The sequence below is a fragment of the Anomaloglossus baeobatrachus genome, chromosome 3, assembly GCF_048569485.1.
Source record: "Anomaloglossus baeobatrachus isolate aAnoBae1 chromosome 3, aAnoBae1.hap1, whole genome shotgun sequence".
Lineage (NCBI taxonomy): Eukaryota > Metazoa > Chordata > Amphibia > Anura > Aromobatidae > Anomaloglossus > Anomaloglossus baeobatrachus.
In genome coordinates, this window is record NC_134355.1 from 542102618 (window position 1) to 542120458 (window position 17841).

The following is a 17841-nucleotide window of genomic DNA, read 5'->3' on the forward strand; positions in this document are numbered from 1 at the left end:
TGGGCACTGTAGTCCGCACAGCATCACTGCGGCTGCGCTGCCAACCGTCCACAATTCCATACAATAAATATAGGCCTTTATTTGCCGTCTGTAAAATAAATTAAGACGTCCATGATTGACTTTTTTTAAGTTAAAAAAACTTCTGCAGATTCCTTTGACTGATGCTCATCACTGTCCAGTTCCCAGCGAGTGCAGCTGAAGTCTCTATATCAGACCCATGGGCTGGAGGCACAGATCACCTATAATACTGATTGATGGTTTTCTAATGTGTCTGTGATATTCTGTCCAGGATTTTTCATGTCCAGAAAGAAATAAAAGTCAAGTTGTGCACCCTGCGGCAGGAGGTCGGCCATCCACCTGCTGACTGCAGCTATAGCAGAAGTCTCCGCGCTGTGTTAAAGGGGTTTGCATTTTCTATGGGGTTTTTAATTCTGGAAGGAACAGAGACCCCAGATCACTCCATATACATATATCACCTATCAGAAAATAATGAGGACATTTCCCCTTTAAGCCCATTAACGCATTGTTTGCTGTCTCCGCACACATCACAGCCGGCTGCGGTCACAGCGGCACCGGGCTGATTGTAGCGCTGACGCCGCCGGCCACGCCCTCACTGCCGTGCGGGGGGCGGGGCCCGGTCACATGGTCACCGCATATAAGAGGGAGGTCACGGAACGACTGCATGACCGCCGGCATCTGTGCAGCTGGGTCAGGGGAAGAAGCGACCGCAGCTCCGGGACAGCGTAGCGCTACACATCGGCTCCAAGATGGCAGGTACGTGGTGGGGGCAGCGGCAGCTGTGAGGGGGCTTCCTTATCGGGCACGTAGTGAGCAGTGCCCTCCCCTGTGCCGGTGCGCTGCCTCCCGAGCGTCCATTACTTCGGAGACCGCTCGTGCTCCCGCTGGACGGTGGCGGCTGCGGCCGGTGAGGCTCGTTAACCCCTTCCTGCCTGCACACCTGCTCTCCAGCGCCTGCACTTGTATCTTCAAGCTGTCAAACTCTAAGTGCCGCCCCCTCCCCTCCTGTCCAATGGTACACGCGGTAATGGCCACTTGTGGAGACAGACGTGTAACGGGGGATGCTGCTGCGGCTCACTGCACTGACACCGTCCAGCTAGGGTCCTGCTGTCAGTCTGTTCTCACTGGGCAGCCTTCTAACGACTTGGGGCCACGGGGTGGACTCGGGGAGGGTGGCGCATGGGGCCACGGGGTGGACTCGGGGAGGGTGGCGCATGGGGCCATGGGGTGGACTCGGGGAGGGTGGCGCATGGGGCCACGGGGTGGACTCGGGGAGGGTGGCGCATGGGGCCACGGGGTGGACTCGGGGAGGGTGGCGCATGGGGCCACGGGGTGGACTCGGGGAGGGTGGCGCATGGGGCCACGGGGTGGACTCGGGGAGGGTGGCGCATGGGGCCACGGGGTGGACTCGGGGAGGGTGGCGCATGGGGCCACGGGGTGGACTCGGGGAGGGTGGCGCATGGGGCCACGGGGTGGACTCGGGGAGGGTGGCGCATGGGGCCACGGGGTGGACTCGGGGAGGGTGGCGCATGGGGCCACGGGGTGGACTCGGGGAGGGTGGCGCATGGGGCCACGGGGTGGACTCGGGGAGGGTGGCGCATGGGGCCACGGGGTGGACTCGGGGAGGGTGGCGCATGGGGCCACGGGGTGGACTCGGGGAGGGTGGCGCATGGGGCCACGGGGTGGACTCGGGGAGGGTGGCGCATGGGGCCACGGGGTGGACTCGGGGAGGGTGGTGCATGGGGCCACGGGGCGGACTCGGGGAGGGTGGCGCATGGGGCCATGCTTATGTGGAGTAATATGTTGGTCATAACACTAAACCTGGTGTTATGGGGCTGTACCTGTAATCTTCTACTCCCTGTAGATTAGGCTCGTCACCCCTCCTGTCCCACAGCTGGTGCTCCTCTGCACTGGTATACATTGCTTACTGCCTGTCCACCGGGATTGGTAGTTTGGTCTTGTTGGGGGCAAACGTTTGGTCAGTGGTGCTGTCACACAAAGCCACACATCACTGGGCTGTGATGGTTAGCAGTACCCACCAGACTATATGGATGGTATTGCCCTAACAGGCACATTGGTGGTGGTCCTGGCCTACTCTTTATAAAGTGGGCCTCCACCTTGGGGCAGGAGGATTACCCTCTCTGGTGACCTGCTTAGATGAATGCTCCAAGATGGCAACCAATGGTATGGGGAAGCCTTGGCTCACCAGGTCCCTGGTGGCCATCTTGGAAATGGCATACATATTAGTGGGGAGGTAACTCATTAGGGTTCCTACAGGAGGATGCACAGTGTAATATCCTCAGGCCCCCACTTCCCAGATGGCAGACAATGTGTCCTAGGGGCTCCCATCTGGCTGTGCTTCTGCATACAATGTAGAGCAGAATGTAGTGCCCTGCTCCTTCAGTAATGGAGGCAATGTTACTAGTATAGCAGCCAAGGCTTCTCCATACAAATGGTGACGTGGGTTACTTGTATCCAGAGGTTTCCCACCATAACTCTACTTTCATTACATGTCACAGCTGTCCCTCCACACCATTGCCTGGCTACAAGTGCCTGTCTCCAGCGGATCACGTGTGAAGGGCTTTACCCTGAACAAAGCTTCTTAATTAATAGCTCCTAGAATAATGTAAATGGGTGTTTAATTAATAAATATATATTTAAAAAAAAAATCATAAATTCTGCATGCAATTAGTGTTCTACGATATATTGATTATCTAACTTTGTTGGAAATCCCCTTTAGTTTTCAGCACTCACAAGGCCAGTATATGCTCATCCATTCTGTTCTCCTGGGCTAGTCTGGATCCGCTCATCTTCTGTACAAGTCCCACAGTGGTGGTAGCAGTCTGCAGCGCTGCTTGGTCTACACCACATGTTCTGAGGCTCCATGCTGTTTGCTCTTCCACACTGCTGGTACTGCAGGCTGCATCTGTCCTATAGGCACATGCCTCGAGCCTTACACAGGCACAAGCGACTTTTGCCAATGTTGACTAGTAAACTCCAAAGTATATTTTGATTTACATAAAAAAGCACATTCTTCAGGGATCCAAAGGCAATGAGACCAAGAAATCACAAATACGAGCTTCATTATGTCCCCTAGGCCCTTCTAATGCATTTTTGGTGTGTGGTATCAGATGTTCATCAGTGTTGACCCATTGGTGATTCTTCTATGTAAACATACAAATACCAGTACTTCATAGGCTCACTTTGGACAGGCTTCTGAAAATGAACAAGCACCATGGCCTGTAATCAGCATCTTCTACCCCTGAATGAGGCTGAAAGGACTGTCCCCATTCACTTGTCTTCTGCCTGAGCTCTGAAGCAGGACAGTGCCACTTTTTTGCCAAAAAACTCACCCCAAATGCTTCACTTGACCATGTCCTTAATCCTCCATACATCTTCTGACGTGATGCTACTCCATCTTGCCTCACATCATTCCCATATTAGGTTAGACCATCTTAATTGCTGTCCTTTACATATTTCCTTGCTCATCTCTAGTGCTCCTGTCACCGTGCTTGGTTGCATGCATTCTCTGGCATGTCTTGGTGACATCTAGTTGTGATACTTCTCACTCAGGAGCTCAATGGAGATTTGTTAATGACAGTTTGTGGGCAGGAGGTGTAATCCAAACCCAATACTACTGATTAATCCTGGAATGCAGGGTACTTGACGTGTCCTTGGAGGGGCTTGCTGATGGTCAGGTGGTACAGGCCTGCAGTGCGGATTGTTTTCTCCAGGAACTTAACACTAGCAAGCCTGGCTTTAGTAGAAGAACCTATCACATCTTAAGATATGGGGTCAATAGTTCTCCAGAGCATCTTGGTGGAAGGAACTTCTAGGCAAGAATGGTGTGGATTCTGGAGAAAAGCTTTTCATTGCCAGGTTGGGTTCCACTAGATCCATTCATGCTTATGATAAATAAATGGTTTCAGATTTTGGTAGTGATGGGTTCATTACAGAGATGCCCAAATCTCTTAAGACTCCTTCCACACAGGCCAGTGTTCCCCTCTCGCCAGCTGTTGGCTTATTGACGAGGCTTCCAGCTCTCCTATTTTTAGCCCCTCTTCCTCGCTGTCACACTAAGCCCAGCTCTTTACAATATTTCCACATTAGATATGCAGGTCTTTCGAGGACTAAGATGCCTTGCTGATAGTGAAAGTAATGATGGCTTCCTGTGTGGCCTGCTCGAAGGTAATGCCCATCTTCAGAGATTAGTAGTATTCACTGTTTGCAAAAGATAGATGTATAATTTTCAAGCAGAGTAACAGCTTTGTCAAAGATCAACCACTATCTAGCAGCAGTGGCTGAGCGTGTTCAGTGCTTACAAGCTTTCCTATTGGGCCATTACCTCCTAATCCTGGTCAGCTTCACAGCAGTGGTCGGCCTCCCAGGCAATTGCCATATTCAGTTTATAAGATGCACCCTAAATTCAGAGCACATAAGGGGGTCTGTTTTATAATCCAGTGGTATTTCTCCAGAAGGGGCAGTGGTGGAGTTGCAGTGGGTGTCCCAGGAACCGAGGCTGCGGCGGGCAATGAGGGCTTCAAAGAAAATGGCACCCTGAGTCAGCGCAGATTGAGCTCTTGACTCAATGTCAAGCCAAGGTCTCATTTGCACAAGCATCACCTCCAGGAACCATTTTCCTAAAGTCCACTGCTGGGAGATCAATGGGCCGCAGATGAGAGCTTGAACCAATCTGCACATGCACTGACTTCAGGTGGAATTATATGAAGTCCTCATGGCCCAGCCACTGCAGCGCCGGCCCCAGCCACTGCAGCGCCGGCCCCAGCCACTGCAGCGCCGGCCCCAGCCACTGCAGCGCCGGCCCCAGCCACTGCAGCGCCGGCCCCAGCCACTGCAGCGCCGGCCCCAGCCACTGCAGCGCCGGCCCCAGCCACTGCAGCGCCGGCCCCAGCCACTGCAGCGCCGGCCCCAGCCACTGCAGCGCCGGCCCCAGCCACTGCAGCGCCGGCCCCAGCCACTGCAGCGCCGGCCCCAGCCACTGCAGCGCCGGCCCCAGCCACTGCAGCGCCGGCCCCAGCCACTGCAGCGCCGGCCCCAGCCACTGCAGCGCCGGCCCCAGCCACTGCAGCGCCGGCCCCAGCCACTGCAGCGCCGGCCCCAGCCACTGCAGCGCCGGCCCCAGCCACTGCAGCGCCGGCCCCAGCCACTGCAGCGCCGGCCCCAGCCACTGCAGCGCTCACCACACCTCTCCTCCATCCCAGTAAGGCTGCTTTCACACATCCGGTTTTTGCAGTGCAGCTCAAACCTATGCAATGTATGCGGCTAAAACTGATCTGTTGCATAAGTTTTTCCTTGCGGGCCGTCTTTTTTTTTTTTTCTTTTTTTTTTTAAGGATTCGGCTTGATACTGAGCATGCACAGTGCAAAAAACCGCATCCAGTTTTTGCCGCATCCGGCGCCCATAGGCTTGCACTGTAAATCGCGCTGGATGCGCCACAATGCGTTTTTCGCAGCACAAAAAGTGCCAGGCAACGTTCCGGCCGCCGCATGGGCTAAATATGCCGCGTCTTGCAAAAACCGGACGCAAGGCCATGTGGCACAATACGGCACTAATGCAAGTCTATGCAGAAACGCAACCAGCGGCAAAAAAGTTGCGTTTTTTTTTTCTGCAAAGCGCTGTATTGTGCCGCTCAGCAAAAACCAGATAGTCAGATTAGAAGACGCACCTTCTCACTTTCCTCCCGTATTTTTGGGAGGGAAAGTGCATTTCATAATCTGAAAAATACTGATCTCAAGAAAAGCTGCAAGTTTGTCAAAGGGTCCCCCCCATATAAGAGCAGCACAATGTAAAGATGGAGACCCTGATTCAAGTGATGTCACTTACTGAGCTGTTTGTAATTTTTATAAAGTCATTGTTTTAACTGTTGCAGTTTTCCAGAGCTCATGAATGTGGTGCATGCCAAGTAGTCCTTTAATGATCTGTTAAACATCTTCACACCTGGTTTAAATGTTGCTGACCACACCCCCTTGGCTAACCTAACTGGTAGGTTATCTGGGCTTCATCTCGGGTCTATAGGAACCTGAATAAAGTTTCTGAACATCTGCAAGTAGACCAGGTTGGATGACAGTGGCCCTCAGGGGGGAAATTGTTGTGAATCAATGCAGAATTAGTTTAATCGCAAATTTTGATCAGTTTTGTGCTTCTAGTTAGTAAGAAACATAGATTGGTGGTGAGCACACCCTAATCCTGCAGGGATTACCAGTGTAAAGGATACAGAACAAACAAGATGATAAACTGCGCTGATGGTAGGACCCGTAATCTGGAGTGAGCGGCCAGGGGCTGTTGTGATGGCTTCATCTGTCTGCAGTCAGTGTAACCCCTTCTCATACAATGAGGGTGGCATTACAGCTTGTTTAATCTGATATCCCACTCAACCCACAAATACCAGTCTGTAAATAGTTCTAGTAGCAGGACTATAAAGCCTCAGATGCGTGCGGAGTCATGACCTACATCTGCATTCTCACAATGTAGAGCATTTTCCCTGAACAGATCACTATTTATTCATGGTAGCAGGCTTACCTGCTCACATGAACGGCTGTGTGAATGGTGGCCAAAGATTCCAGCTTAGTAAAGGCAGACTAATATAATGGCACAGAAGATGGCCGGACTGCCAATGGTACTAGAGGACGAAGTTATTTTCAGAGATTTCCTTTGTTAGCTGATAACAGGATCTGAGTAAAGAACAGCAGCCATGTCTAAATGCAGTTGTGGTGCACAAGCGCTTGGTGTCTCGGTGCGTTCAGACCACAAATGGGTTAGTATGTTCAGATGGGGGTGGCTTTACCCCAGTGACTCAAACATTGTCCTGAAAATATGGATATAGCAAACCTGCTTTAGTACACGTTCTTACACACCTACTAGAGAAGCCAGTAACAAGTCTCGGTAGCGTCTTGGGCTCACCTCAACATTCTTTCTAGATCCACTTCTGCCAAGAATTCTGGTGTCCACAGAGCATCTTTGTCTTCGTGTTTTCTGCTCTTGGGCAGGTTGTGTAACGAGACGCTATGCTTGTATGTGCTATAGGACTGGTCTTGTTCCTAAATAAATTGGATACTATTGCGTCTAGCAGAATCTGTGAAGGTTTGTCCTCAAGCTGTCGGCCTTTCTGCTTTAGTACAGTATTGGTTGTGTATTCCTGCTGTCCTAACCTACGTCATGGTATATTCCTTAAGGAATATACATAGAAACTGTTTAGTAGCTTACCATTTACTGCACAGCTTATTTCCCAATGTGAAGAAAATGAGCATATCAACAGTTACAGCAACGGAGTCATAACCTGGAGCTTCAGCAGTGTAAAGCCCCTGCCTATGGTGCAGACATAGATGGCACCACTCCACAGCTTCATTCAGTGTCAGTGTTAATAACTCTTCATTAGAACTCCGTGCATAGCAATTTTAACTGAAGTGTCACTCACCAGCATTTCCATGCTTTATTTTTAGTCAATTGGTATAGTAATTCAACAGATGAGAAAAATGGCAATGGCTGTTCTACATGGTATAATTCAGCAGCTGGAGAAGGCATTACACCATGGAAAGTCTGCTGCCACTCCTGCACCCTGTCATCTAGTAGGACCCCACCATTGTGGTGAGAAGCAGTTGGAGGGTCATAGTATGTAGCATAAGTGACAGGCTACCAAGTCTTCCAGTGTTCTGTAGTAAGATGGAGCCATGATACTACATGGCACTCTTGAGATGGCAACACTTGAGCAGTTAAAGATCCCTTCAAACAGTCAACGATTAAGGAGATGGTTTGGAATACTAGTGGTCATATTAGCCTTCTGGATTACCTGTATCTCCATGGTCAGTATGCCGGTCACCATAAATGTGCCCTTGTAACACTTGATCAAACAGTGATGTGAACCAAATGCTTTACCCCCACTGCTCAGTGTCAGGACTCTGGCATGGCAGAAAAGCCCGCCCCAGCCTAGATGCTACTACAACTACCCCTATACGTATCTAGGCTAGAAGTGCACAGGAGGCATAAGTGTAAAGACCCCGTCACACACGAGATCGTTGCTGAGTCACAGGTTTGGTAACGCAGCAACGATCCCCCTTAGCGATCTTGTTATGTGACACCTACCAGCGATTAGGCCTCTGCTGTGAGCGCTAGTCGTTGCCGAATAGTCCGGACCATATTCTTCAAAGGCTATGTCCTGCTGGGCAGGACGCATTGCTGTGTTTGACACTGACAGGGTCCTGGTGACTGCTGATCGTTATATAGGTCGCTACTGTGACCTGTATCATTACTGCGTCGTTGGTAAGGTCTGACTGTGTGACATCTCACCAGCGATCCTTATCAGGTGGAATCGTTGTCGTGTGTGTGTGTGTGTGTCTTAAGGCTGGTTTCACATTTGCATTGACAGAAATGGAATCCAGCACAGATGCAGTACTGTTCAATTATTTACAGTGGAAGCGTGACACCATGTGGACACATGCAGTGGTGTATGAAGCGCACAATCGCATGGTGTTATGCTTACACTGTTAATAAATGAACTGTGCTGGATTCAGTTTTGTCAAAACAACACAAATATGAAACCGGCCTAATTGCTGTATAGTGACGAGTTAGGCTATGTGCGCACTAGAAATGTGAATTTTCTTGAGAAACTTCTGGGAGTGAGATTTCTGGACCTCTTGAAAAAATCCGCACCAAATCCGCATGCGGAATGGCTGCGAATTTGCCGCAATTTTCCCACGGTTGGTTCCCTGCGGATTTTGCAGGCTGTACTGCTGAAATCCGCAGGGTACCAGCGGAAAAGAATTGACATGCTCATTTTCTCGAGAAATTCTTCTCAAGGAAATTTCTTGAGAAAAATCCGCACAGTGCGCACTTTTTTTTTTTTTTTTTTTTTTTTTCCCTCATAGAATTTGCTGGGAAATGTCTGCACAAAGATTGCAGACATTTCTCAAGAAATTTCCACGGGTAAAACGCACTAGTGCGCACAGAGCCTTAATCCTTGTGGGATGGTGTCGCTACTTGTAATCAGAGTTTCAGACTTCTGAATGTTTTATCTGTTTAATTCTATAGCAATCAAATGTTTGGCTCATCTGTAAATTCTGTTCAGTATTGGAGTAAACATTGAGGGTTTTTTTTTGTTCTAGATCATGCTTTTGTCACCCTTGCCACAAATGACTCTTATGGAAAAGGAGCCTTGGTCCTGGGCTCATCTCTTCGGAAATATACTTCAAAGAAGTTGGCTGTGCTCATAGCGCCTCAAGTGTCAGACTCCATGAGGTGAGTTGTGATCTGCTGTAGATGCTGATGTAGTGACAATGGCTCGCATAAACTATAGGGTTTTGTTTGTTCCTACAGGAAAGTGCTTAGCAAAGTTTACGATGATGTTAGAGTTGTGGATGTCTTGGACAGTAAGGATTCTGCTCATCTGGCCTTACTGGAGAGACCGGAGCTTGGTGTCACATTAACTAAACTTCATTGCTGGACGCTGACAGAATATACCAAATGTGTATTTATGGATGCAGATACAATGGTAAAGGAAACTTGATACTTGGGTTCCTAGCAATCAAATGGCATTCACATGATATCCAGCTTACTTTTTATTTTTAAACACCATTTAGGTCTTACAAAATATTGATGACCTATTTGAGCGAGAAGAGTTGTCCGCAGCCCCAGACCCAGGATGGCCCGACTGCTTTAATTCTGGAGTGTTTGTATTCCGACCGTCTATAGAAACCTACAAGCAGTTATTACATAAGGCTTCAGAAGAAGGCAGCTTTGATGGTAAGTAGTATGGACAAAGAGGCTCTTACTGGTGCCCCTGGGCATGGCAGCCAGGTCCTTAACCGTTACCTCTACATGCAGTAGAGCTAGAACAAACTTATGGTTTCTAGTAAAGCTGAAGAGACTTATTGTTTTGTTAAAGCATTTGTCTTTAGAGATGACTCTGCCTGAAAAAGGAAATAAGTGCTTCTATTATTCAGCCAGAGGCCACAATGTTTAAGATTTAGATTCTGGTCCTAAATCCTGACAATCCGCCGACATTCCAGACTGAATACTGATCAGTGTTCTGAATATTACAGCAAGGTTCTGCCATGGAGTCACTAAATTGCATATTAACAAATGTGACTGAGCCTGGAAACTTAATATTTTGCCAAATATTTAAGTTTCATCTTTAATTTCAAGGCAATTGCTGTAAAATAGTCTGTTCTACCTAGTGCTGTCAGTGATTCTGGTTCTAGTTTTTTGGCAGATCTTTCTATAAACTGAATAAAATACTAAAGCTCTGACTATATTAAATACAGTGGTACCTCACTTAACGAGTAACCCACTTAATGAGAATTTCACTTAACAAGCAAAGCTTTCTGTAAATTTGTAACCCGCTTTGCTGTGCGAGCAAAATCCTCACCTCAGACACTTCCGGTTCCGTACATCCACCGCACTCTGACCCGCATCTGCAGTCCACACAAACACACACGCATGCGCACATATACAGTATTATGCTCACCTTACCTTCCGTTCCATCGCCGGCCTCATGGTTCTTGTAGTTCCCGGGTACATTGCGACGTCGTCGCAGCAAACTACAAGACCCAGGAGACCTGCGATGGAACGTAAGGTGAGCATATAATATGCGTGTGTTTGCATGTGTGGAATGACAGAACAGGGGACCAGGATGGGACCTTTAACACGTGGAACAAATTGTCTGCATTGCAATGATTTCCTATGGGAAATCTTGCTTTGCTGAACGAGTAACTTGGTTAACAAGCACAGTCCCAGAACGGATTGTTCTCGTTAACCAAGGTTCCACTGTATTCCTCATCAACTCTTCACAGAAAAGCACTAAATTGTTTCAGAGGGGTTTTTTTTAAAAAAGCTACCAACTAGTTAAGCGACATGTTCTCACAAGGCTGACCAAATATTATTGCAGTTCTTGGATTCTAAAACGTGAGGGTGAAATTGTCCACTAAACTGTTGGATATTCCCAAGGAGTCGCTGTTTGGTTACCTAAATGACTATTTTAGGCTGTCTGGTCTGCATAATGGTTTTTTCCTCTATCACATGACCTGATATCAAGATTTGTTTTGACACTGTTACCAAATTGTCTACACAATGTTTTGGTAATGGGAAAAATTAAACTCCTAATGCAGAGTAACTGAGTGATCAGCCTTATTCTGTATCAGGGTGTTTTATATTATCACTGATTTTAGCACTGCAAATAAGTTGTCCTAATCTGAATCATGTAATGTCTAACCAAAAATTACTTAAACACTGGTCACTAGGAGCATGGTATTCTAGCAAGTGAGGTAGCTCATGCCCTTATAGTGCTGGAAGGATGCTTAGAGGAACTGTTCCAAGTGGATGACAAATTTATAGCCTGAATCCGGGCAGGAATGGCAATGTTATGTGGACCAAAACTAGCAACATGTAGGGCAGGAAGGTGATGTTCTAACAGTTTGTAGGCTAGGTGGTGAGTATGTGAAGGAAAGGAACCAGCTTCCGGGAAAAATCAATAAAATTCATTTATTGGATTCTTTAAAATCATACAAAGTCACAACCAGCACTGGACACCAGACATGTTTATATCAGCTGATCAAAAGGCATCTGGTGTCCAGTGCTGGTTTTGACTCCTGTCTTTTTCTTGTGAGATCCACTATTGTATGATTATTTTTTTTTTATATTTTTTTAAGAATCCAAAAGAGTATTTTATTGACTTTTTCCCAGAAGCTGGTTCCTCTCCTTCACTTGCAGATAGATCAGCATGTTGACAACCGCAGCGGGATCTTGCGCTTCCATGGGGTTAGAGGATTAAGTGCCAAAGCATGTGGTGAGCATGCAGAATCTGAAGTTTAACAAGCTGAGCAAAAAAATCATAGTAACCCTGTTCTAGCAATCATAAGTCTGCCACAAGCCCTGCAAACACTATAGCATGGCACTGCAATACCCTCGTCAGGTCCACTATTAGGAGCTGCCAGCAGGTAGATTCACAGGGATCTGGTCTAATGACTAAATTAGTAGCAGCAAAGTGGAAATTGCTGAACAATTGAGTATAGATTGTTAATCAGTGGAGTTGTCAATTTATTAAAGGTGGTGTCACACATAGCAACGCAGCAGCGATCACAACCAGCGATCTGACCTTATCAGGATCGCTGCTGCGTCATTACATAGTCGCTGGTGAGCTGTCAAACAGGCAGATCTCAGCAGTGACCAGCCCTCAGCTAGCAGCAACACATGGAAGTGTAACGAAGGTAAACATCGGGTAACCAAGGAAAGCGCTTCTCTTGGTTACCCAATATTTACCTAGTTACTAGCATCCGCTGCTCTCACGCTGCCAGTGCCGGCTCCCTGTTCCCTGCACTCCTAGCCAGAGTACACATCGGGTTAATTAGCAGCAACACATGGAAGTGTAACTAAGGTAAATATCAGGTAACCAAGGAAAGGGCTTTTTACCTGATATTTACCATTGTTACAGCTTACTGCAGGCTGCCAGACGCTGGCTCGCTTAAGTTCATCGCTGTCACACACAGCGATGTGCACTTCACAGCGGGAGAGCAACGTCCAAAAAATGAAGCAGGACATCCAGCAACGACCTGGCCCCTGCTGTGAGGACGCCGGTCGTTGCTGAATGTCACACAGCGACGGGATGTCGCTGCTAAGTCACAGAAAATAGTGACTTAGCAGCATTGTCGCTATGTGTGACACAACCTTTAGGCAGGCATTACAGAACTGGTATTGCTACTTGGCTGGGTCCATTAAGATTGCTGTGGCTCAGTTGGATGTGGCAGGCAGCCCCAAGTATTGTAGTAGCTGGCAGCAGATCAAAATGCCAGAGAACATGACTGGCCTCTGGCTGCTTACCACAAATTCCAAAGTAAGGTCCCAGCATAGCACCTTACTGGAAAAATCCTTGTAGTTCAACTATGCAGGCTGGAGCATGAATTGGACTGTACACATCAGGCTGGAGGCTGGTCCACCCATATTTGGTGCCTTCAGACTTTGCCTACACTTTTGTCAGCAAGCGGTTTTCTTGAAGCCTTATCTTACAAGATGAATGTTCCCTGCAGATTGTGTAGTTGCTATAAACTGTGTGTATTCTATTTCAGGAGGAGACCAAGGCTTACTGAACTCATTCTTTAACACCTGGTCAACAAAAGATATCCACAAACACCTACCCTTTATGTACAACTTGAGCAGTATCTCCATATACACCTATCTCCCAGCATTTAAAGCGTGAGTACATGGTCTTGAAGCTGTGATTGTACAGGGTCACCAGTACAAGGGGTGGAGGTATGGAGACTTGGTTACTCTGGATCAGTGACGAGACATCACATGAGAATTCCATCCCCACGCACGGAACATCAAGTTACATGGGCTCCTTGCAACTGCTAACATAAGCATGACTAAACTTGGCTTCTAATCCTAGTGGGTTTTCTCAGGCTTTCCCCACCAGGGTACAGATTTTACTTCTATAGCACGAGTGGGTAACTAATTTAGTCACTCAAGAACCTGGTTTGAGAGCTGAGGCAAACTCTATTATGCTCAATATGAGTTTTATAAAGAATAAAATAGGGGCCTACAACACATAGCACTTTCTGTGGCAGCTAATGAAGTTCTTATACAAGCAGCACATTTTATGCATTAAAGTACATATATACTGCCCATCTGTTTGACCTTGATTCTTAAGTGCAATGCTTTAGTAGAGCAGTGACATGGTACTCTGCCACAGGTGATTGTACCGGTAATTAAAGAAGTACTTGTACAAAGGCCTGGATGTATTGCTTGAAAAATATAACCTGTGGTGGCACAATGATCAGGGAGTTGGTCTGATTGCTGTATTTGGTAGTGGGAAGAAATATTTGCCTTAGGCTAGTTTCACACTTGCGTTGGACGGCTTCCGTTGCTATCCGCAGCCTTGAGGAATTACAGTAACCGTTACAGGAAACCGTTATTTTCCTCAGACTTCTATTAGCTACGGATAGCAACGGATGGTCTTGCATTGCATCCGCCCCGCAGCGCATCAGTTTTGACGCTGACCGTCAGTGAGCGTCGGGCGGATGGAACGCTGCATGTAGCGTTTTTCTGCACTTGGCAGAGTGTCAAACGCAACCTGCAGGAATCCGTTTGGCGTCCATTGTTTTTATAATGGACGCCTATGGTGGCGGATTCCGTTAGAATCCATCATTTGACGGATTCCGTTAACGCAGCTGTCTTTACACAACTGCACATGCTCAGATGTGTAAAGTCAAGGGAAAACCTACAACGGATTGCGTTTGTATGAGCTGTAGCATGCGTTGTGCCACTATATGCAACGCATGCGTCACGCAATGCTACGAGTCCCGTCCAACGCAAGTGTGAAACTAGCCTTACTGTTGGAATCTGCTTTATGGGGGGGTTGAGAACTTTAAATTTGTTCTCTAACTATGAATCTTAGCCCTTCAGTTGACTATTTTGGTTATCCAGCTTGTAATGCTGATCACGAAAATGGCCAAGTTTTAAAAGGAATCTGTGTAGATCAACCCTCCTAGCCATCTAGATGGACATGCAGGTTATAGAAAGTTGAATGCTTCCTTGATATGAGACCTTGTCTTATTCAGTAGTTGCTTATTTTATGTAAATGTCCTGTGAGATCTATGGGACATACAGATTATCTATGATTTTGCCTCCAGAGCTTATATTAAATTTAAGGTGGCATTACCAGTGAGACATGTAATGACTGAAGCTTGATCTCATGATTTACATGGCTCATACAGTAATTCCCCCTACCCCCTTTCATTTAAAATACAATCTATGGGCCCCCATGAATCTGCCTCCAGAGGTTAATGGTTCATTTAAGACTCTGATCCAATGTCTTCAAGAGAAATCCATATACTGGAAAGTCTTTTTTTTTTTTTAACTTTCTATGGCTTGCATGCCAATATAGATTGCTAGGAGGGTTGACTGACATCAATGCCTTTTTAATATGAATATTTTGTGCCATTTCAGGTGATTACAAGGAGACTAAAGATGGACATACACTAACTTGCTGGCCAGACTTGCAAACTTGTACAGGATTGGCTGTATTTGTATGGAGAGGCTAGGAGTTTGGCAGAATTGGGCTGTTGGATTTTAACATGGTCCTTTATGATCTCAGAACTTATTGCCAGAAATGTCTGACAGCGGCATTCTCCATGGGTCTGGATTGACAGACTTGTCAAAGTAGGCTCTAGGTGGCTGCAGGAAATTAAAACAACTCTCCTGACCTAAAATTGACAGGGCAAATGTTTTGAGGCTGAAGTCACCTGACTGCAGCAGGTCTGTACTGTAGGCTGACAAATGGATGTGTGAATGCAGCCTTAAATGTGCCTAGCGGTATGACAGATTAATATGTCCACATCCAACTTAAGTTCGGGCAAAGCAATTCTTGGTCTAGTTTCCTCTGGACCGTCAGAGGGTCCTAATGTCACATCTCATTCATAATCATGGTACAAACCCATGGATTTCTGTGCATGTGTTCGAACAATGCACTTGTATAATAAAGTATATTAATCTTTTAGATTTATTATACATCACTCCTAGCCATAGCTTGGGAGTGGTTGATTATAGCTCTGTAATGTGCAAAAATGTACGGGCTTCCAGTAGCTGCTTGTGAATTGGCACTTCATGTTGCAGTCATCTGATCAATTGTTGTACTTGGCCAGCTGGCATATTGGCCAGGCTTGTCCAGGTTTAATCACTCTACCTGGCTTCCAAAGTAACTTCAAACAAGGACCTTCACAAGCAGCATCTCTGCACTGGAGCTCTAGGACTAACTGCTAATCACTTGGCTTTACTCTACAGGAGTTGTAAAGCTTAAGAATAACTAAGCCAATGTGACATTCTATGACTGACTTGATGGTGTGACACTAGCATTTTGTCTTTTTTCAGGTTTGGTGCCAATGCAAAAGTGGTGCACTTCCTTGGTAAAGCTAAGCCATGGAATTATACTTATGACAGTAAAACCCAGACTGTAAAAGGCAATGTACATGACCAAACTCTCATTCATCCAGAGTTCCTCAGCCTCTGGTGGAACACCTACACATCCAGAATCCTACCACTCTTAACAGAACATGGAGTGGTTAAAGATGCCTCAACTGGTCTAAAAGCGGTATGTCTGCCTGTTATGCTTTCTCTAAAGGCTTAAAGGAACCATGTAACCAGGGTTTTTCCTGCCCTATCTGAGCACCATAGTGTAGTGGAGAACTTTGATTCCAGTAGTTCCTGGGCTACTTACTGCAGTCTTCATCAAGTCAAGTAAACTAATTCTATCAGATGAATGGGCTAATTACCTCACCCATGCTTTGACAATGTAGACCAAAAGATGTAAGTGGGGTAAATGGACAGTCTACAAATTAGACTAAATTGCTGCAGGTTTTCAAAGTTCAGTGGTGGTCTGATAACTTCACCAAAACTCCAGCAAAGTAGTACACTAATGGAATCTGTCTCCATGCTGTCTAAAGGTTGGCTTGTACACTAGCATTTTACTCCTGCACAGCTCAAGATTTGGCATCCAAATAACTGACCTTGTAGCAAGTCACTTGTTAGTCAGAAGTGTCTAAAATATTATAAAATGCTGCATCTTGTGTGCACGGGCGTTTCCTCTTGCCGCGGAGGGTTCCTTGCTAATGGGGTATCATAATTCTTCAACCTTTCCACTTTTCTATAACTGTTCACAGCTGTCGGGCTTGGTCTGCTCACTGGCTTTCTCTTGTCGCTTCTGTAGAGATGAGGTATGAAGATCTTTAACTGTCAAGCTGCTATGTACAATTTGCAGACCTCATGCCGTTCATATTTTATATTTTTTTTCCACTTGGGTTTCTTTAATTTTGGATTTCGTGGTAGCGCTGTGTTCTGCTTTGCTTGCCTCTCTGCATGGAAGCTATCCATTGGTTTCCTCATTCTCCAGTTTTAGTTGTTGCAAACTTTTCACTACAAGTTAAATCACATGCATTTTAATTCTTAGGAGGAGATTACAGAAGCAGTGTCACAGCTATCCATAGCAGCAGCAGCATCTCCACCACCTCCCTCCATATCTTCAGAAGAACGCAGGGAAAGGTGGGAGCAGGGCCAAGTTGACTACATGGGAGCAGATTCATATGATAACATCAAAAAGAAGCTGGACACCTATCTTCAGTAGGATTAATGTCTTCCACAAGAACAAGCCTAAATGGACTCTGATAAATGCCGTCTGGCATCTAAGACGACGTTCTACCACAATGTTTACTAAACTGCTAGAAGCTTTACTAAACCTCAGTTGGTGGATTCATCCACTCTTGTAAGTGGGATATGTAAAATAAGCATCATTTGGTTACCTGCCCAGCTATGGACCAAACATTTTGGTCCAGAGTGTTTGTTAACCAGTAAATGGATTTACTATCTGACCTGTAAATGGCACTTGGTATTTTACCTTCCCAATATTCGAACAGTTGATGCTCTTCTTCCCACTGCTCCATTGTCCTGGGCAGTGAAGGATGTAAATCTGTTTGCCTCTTCAGAGATCATCATTATACAGATGTGACTGGTCACAGCGCAAACTAGAAGCACAAACTCCAGCTCCCTTCCTGTCCTGTACCTCAGAGGGCTACTGTAATGCTTCTGTCAATCCAACTGTAATACAGCACTTCAAAGAAATAAACTGGTTTTGGTCAGTAATCCTGTGTAAGTCTTAATTTCCTGCTCCCCCTCCTGCAGTTATCACAACCACAACGTGAATGCATTTGTCATTGTTTTGCTGCAGACTTCACCCAAACTACTGAATGGCAAAAAGCTGCCACAAAGGCACATACTCCTGCCAACTCATCAATATTGGTAGCAGTCTTCTGCAATTTACCCACTCCA

At 46.6% G+C, this 17841-nt stretch overlaps 1 protein-coding gene across 2 annotated transcripts; it reads left to right on the forward strand.

The window, feature by feature from the left end:
- The first annotated feature begins 690 nt into the window (after positions 1-690).
- On the forward strand, positions 691-17655 carry GYG1 (glycogenin 1). 2 transcript variants are annotated; one of them, XM_075340796.1, is made up of 8 exons: positions 691-774; positions 9138-9270; positions 9349-9523; positions 9612-9774; positions 13092-13218; positions 15892-16111; positions 16680-16733; positions 16967-17655. In XM_075340796.1, the coding sequence occupies exons 1-8, from the start codon at positions 768-770 to the stop codon at positions 17138-17140; spliced, it is 1053 nt and encodes a 350-aa protein (XP_075196911.1). In that variant the 5' UTR covers positions 691-767; the 3' UTR covers positions 17141-17655. The 2 variants fall into 2 exon arrangements, with proteins under 2 accessions (XP_075196911.1, XP_075196912.1); XM_075340797.1 differs by lacking the exon at positions 16680-16733.
- Positions 17656-17841: the final 186 nt, after the last annotated feature.

What these genes read in the sequence shown, in the direction of transcription:
- GYG1 (XM_075340796.1), top strand. An exon ending in CAAGTGTCAGACTCCATGAG is followed by an intron (nt 9,271 to 9,348) that starts GTGAGTTGTGAT and finishes TTGTTCCTACAG; the next exon opens with GAAAGTGCTTAGCAAAGTTT. An exon ending in CCTCAACTGGTCTAAAAGCG is followed by an intron (nt 16,112 to 16,679) that starts GTATGTCTGCCT and finishes AACTGTTCACAG; the next exon opens with CTGTCGGGCTTGGTCTGCTC.